The 4,079-nt window shown below is 39.1% G+C and overlaps 1 protein-coding gene across 1 annotated transcript; it reads left to right on the plus strand.

Moving 5' to 3' along the window:
• Positions 1–435: 435 nt before the first annotated feature.
• On the plus strand, positions 436–3,444 carry LOC110897599 (geraniol 8-hydroxylase). The gene is made up of 2 exons (XM_022144364.2): positions 436–1,456; positions 2,659–3,444. Exons 1-2 carry the CDS (start codon positions 473–475, stop codon positions 3,289–3,291), a joined length of 1,617 nt encoding a protein of 538 aa, XP_022000056.1. The 5' UTR covers positions 436–472; the 3' UTR covers positions 3,292–3,444.
• The last annotated feature ends 635 nt before the right edge of the window (positions 3,445–4,079 follow it).

Raw genomic sequence — 4,079 nt, forward strand, 5'->3', positions numbered from 1 at the left:
ATTCACAGCGTTTTAAAGGCCACACCCAAGCCCTAATTCTAAAAAAACACTCCGGGTGGCGGTGACCCTAGTGTTTTGGGGCGTTTTGGCCCCCTCCACACACAAACAACCCCACTACGGATGCCACACTACGGATGTTCTTAGTGCTATTTTTGACCTGATACTTCAACTTGGTGGTTGGTGGGGCTCTTCACGTAGCATCATGGTTCTGGTTCGCCAATTTCGTAAATGGATTGGTGCCGGAGAATAGATCCGGATAATGCACAAATGCAAATCACTGGTTCATAAAAATTTTAAGAAAAACAAATATTATTTTGGATCAAGATCCAAATTTCTGATTTACAACAAAAATAAGTCTAAATTAAAAAAAAAATAATCATTTTGTCTACCCGTCAAATTTGACTATGTAGAGGTAAACCCTCTTCATCCCTATAAATTGGTACCCCGCTAGATATGTACATCTTGGAAAAAAATGGCATCAAACATCAATGGCACTATGTGGGAGCAAGCCATGGTCAACAAACACGAGCTTGCTTTTGCCGGTCTTGTTGTTACGGTCATGTCTCTAGCCATTTTATGGTACAACAAGACTGTTTCGAACGGCGGCTCCGGCTCCAGCACACCTCCTTTGCCACCAGGCCCCAAAGGCTTACCAGTAGTGGGCTACTTCCCATTCCTTGGTCCTAACTTGCACCACGAGTTCGCCAAAATGGCTAACCGTTACGGGCCCATTTTCAAGCTCTATCTCGGAAGCAAGCTCCATATTGTGGTGAATTCGGCTGTGCTAGCCAAGGTTGTAACCGGTGAGCAAGACGAGAGTTTTGCTAACCGGGACCCGCATACGGCTGGGCTAGCCACGAGTTACAATGCTAATGATGTTGCATGGGCACCCAACAACGCTGATCGGCGTAACTTACGTAAAGTTTTGGTGCATGAAGTCCTAAGCAACGTGAATCTAGACGCTTCTCATTCCTACCGTCGGGATGAAGTCCGAAAGACCGTAAAAAATGTTTACGATAGGATCGGTACGCCGGTTGATATCAACGAGATATCTTTCTCGACGGTTTTGGAGACGCTAACTAGCATAGTTTGGGGAAAGGGCCTAGTTGAGGGGTCAAAGTATAGTAATCTTAGCGACGAGATACGAGAAGTGGTATCGCGTATTGTTGAGATTGCCGAGGGACTAAACATCTCGGATTTCTTCCCCGCGCTTGCGCGTTTTGATTTTCAAGGTGTCAAGCGAAAAATGGACGATCAAATGAAACAATTCGACCGGATTTTCGAGACAACAATTGAAGAGAGAACACTACGAAATAAAAGAGTATCACTGACGGACAAGACTGAAGAACAAATTAAGCAAGAAGGAAAGAAAGATTTCTTGCAGATCTTGTTAGAGCTTAAAGATCAAAACACAGGACCCTCAATCACCATGACTCAATTGAAAGCACTAGTTGTGGTTAGTTATATTTGAACTTTTTATTTCTATATCAAGGGAACTTTTTATTCCTTAACTACACGTAGACGTTACGTCACTGCTTTACCCTCTTTAGCTTCACCTCACACCAAAAATGGTTAACCCTCATAAAGCATGTTATGTGTATGTGCGCAAATTTCTCAAAGCTTGATCCCCCCCCCCCCCCTCTTCTCTCCTAGTAACTCCTTAACACGTCAAGCTTTTAACGCCCCTTAACATCCTATAGGAACAGTATAATGGGCGTTAACAGATGCCAACTAGGGTTAACGCATGGACGTTAGAGTATTATATTAAAGCCCAAATTGATTATTTCGGGTCAAAAGTATAATGCCCAAATTAATTTATAGGGGATTAACATATAATTTAAACCTAGAGTTTTTGGTCCAACATCATTATTATTTGTACCAGTTTTTTTATTTGGTCCAACATCATTATTATTTCTACCATTTCTACCCAGTGGCGGGAGGACCTTTGCACAAGGTTCGTGATTTTGAGGGGTACGCGATTTAGAAAAAAAATCCGATATGTATATATATGTTAGTTTTTTTAAATAGTAAACAAATATCAATTCCGATATAGACTCATTTACAAATCATTTTTTATGGTTTAGTTAGTCCATTTTGCATTAGGTTTATTGAACTCAATATTAATTGATTTTTTTTTAAATAATAGTAAAACATTACCGAATGACACATTTTTCAAGCTCGAACAAGTTACATGAATTCGCCTCTGTTTGTACCAGTGTTTTTTTTTTCATTTTTTTAAACATTTTAAGCCGAATGTAAAAACGCAAACGACTCATGACCAAACTAAACCCCGTCGGTTCCTAAAATAAAAAAAAAAAGTTTTGGTTCGGTTTGAGCTGAAAACTAACCGACCCTTGGACACCCTAATTCGCTACTCAATTTAATTAGTTATTTGTAAATATTATTTTAACTATTCTTTTACTTGTAGTTTTTGTATTCATATTATATTTAATAGCATTATTATAAAGTACTTTATTTTACACACAAAGAGTTTTTAGTAAAGTTTATATCAAAATATATATAATAAACGTAAAGCTTTTTCCAATTCAGAACAAGTTCATAGAAAACACCCATTTTTACCTAAATTTGTACAAATCAGGTTCTTTTTATCGTGATTAAAGGGCTTTTATTTATTTATTTATTTGTTTTTTGTAACAGGATATCTTTCTTGGAGGAACAGATGCAACTTCAGCTATGGTGGAATGGGCCATGACTGAGATTTTGAGAAACAAAGAGGTGATGAAGAAGGTACAAAATGAGCTAGAAGAAATAGTAGGTCTAGACAATACAGTGGAGGAATCCCATATTCCAAAACTGAAATATCTTGATGCAGTGTTCAAGGAAACGTTTCGGTTGCATCCACCGTTACCGTTCCTTCTTCCTCGAGCTCCAAACAAGACCTGCACCGTCGGCGGATACACTGTTCCAAAGGGATCAACCATCTTTTTGAATGTATGGGCCATACAAAGGGACCCTAAGTATTGGGACAACCCGTCTGAGTTCATCCCTGATAGGTTTTTGGACAATGAGGGGTTAGAGAAGTGGGATTATAATGGGACAAATCCCAAGTTTTTCCCCTTCGGGTCGGGTCGGAGAAAGTGCCCGGGTATCCCGTTGGGAGAGAAGATGATGACGCATATTTTGGCTTCATTAATGCATTCGTTCGAGTGGAGCTTGCCAGAGGGTGAAGATCTTGACCTTTATGATAAATTTGGTATCGCAATGAAGAAAAAAAACCCACTTGTAGTTATCCCGTCTCCGCGGTTGAGAGACGCGAATCTTTACAAGTGACATTGTCTATACTTAACGGGATGATGATGGAATAATGTGCTAGCCTTTAAATGTGAAATTGTTGTGTTTGATAGGGATGTTGGTCTAATGTGTTTGCTTGCTCTTTTGTTGTTTGGGGATACTTTATTGAGGTTTTAGATTTGTTTTGTCGCATGCTATTTTTCCTAGAATTTGTAAAGAAAAGAACAAAAAAGAGAAGGCGTATCATTAGAACACCCGGTGTGGCCAAGCGTCCCCATCACCTAAGCCGCCATAGAGCTCCACACCCCACTTCCTAGGCTCCAAGGGGGCGTCAATGATGGATCGTTGGCACACTAACGAACGCTAACGACTCTTTTTTTGTGAGGCCTTCTCATATATTACAATTCTACAACGGTTCAATTAAAAAAAGATACTTTTAATTTTCAAACTATATATATCCTATCATTTTAACCTAAACCATACAATTTCTACCATTTATTCTCCATAATTTTTACACACTATATCCATTTCACACAATGTTTCCCAACAACCAAAATGCGTGAGACCCCAACAATCTGCTTTGAGGTAATTTGCAAACAATGAGCAAGAAGAATGGTATCGAAAAGACCCGTGAACATGTGAGATTGGGTATTATTTGTTGGTGCATTGAATGTCTGTTAACTACGTCTTAATCGAGTCTTAGGTCAAGATAGGATAGATTAGGGTTGAAAAACAAGAAAGTGGGTTATTTCATGTAATTCCGCTTGAAATGACAACTTGTTATTTCAAGCGAAATCATATATCTTGTAATTCCGCTCGAACAAACT

This window comes from Helianthus annuus, chromosome 13 (genome assembly GCF_002127325.2).
Source record: "Helianthus annuus cultivar XRQ/B chromosome 13, HanXRQr2.0-SUNRISE, whole genome shotgun sequence".
Classification (NCBI taxonomy): domain Eukaryota; kingdom Viridiplantae; phylum Streptophyta; class Magnoliopsida; order Asterales; family Asteraceae; genus Helianthus; species Helianthus annuus.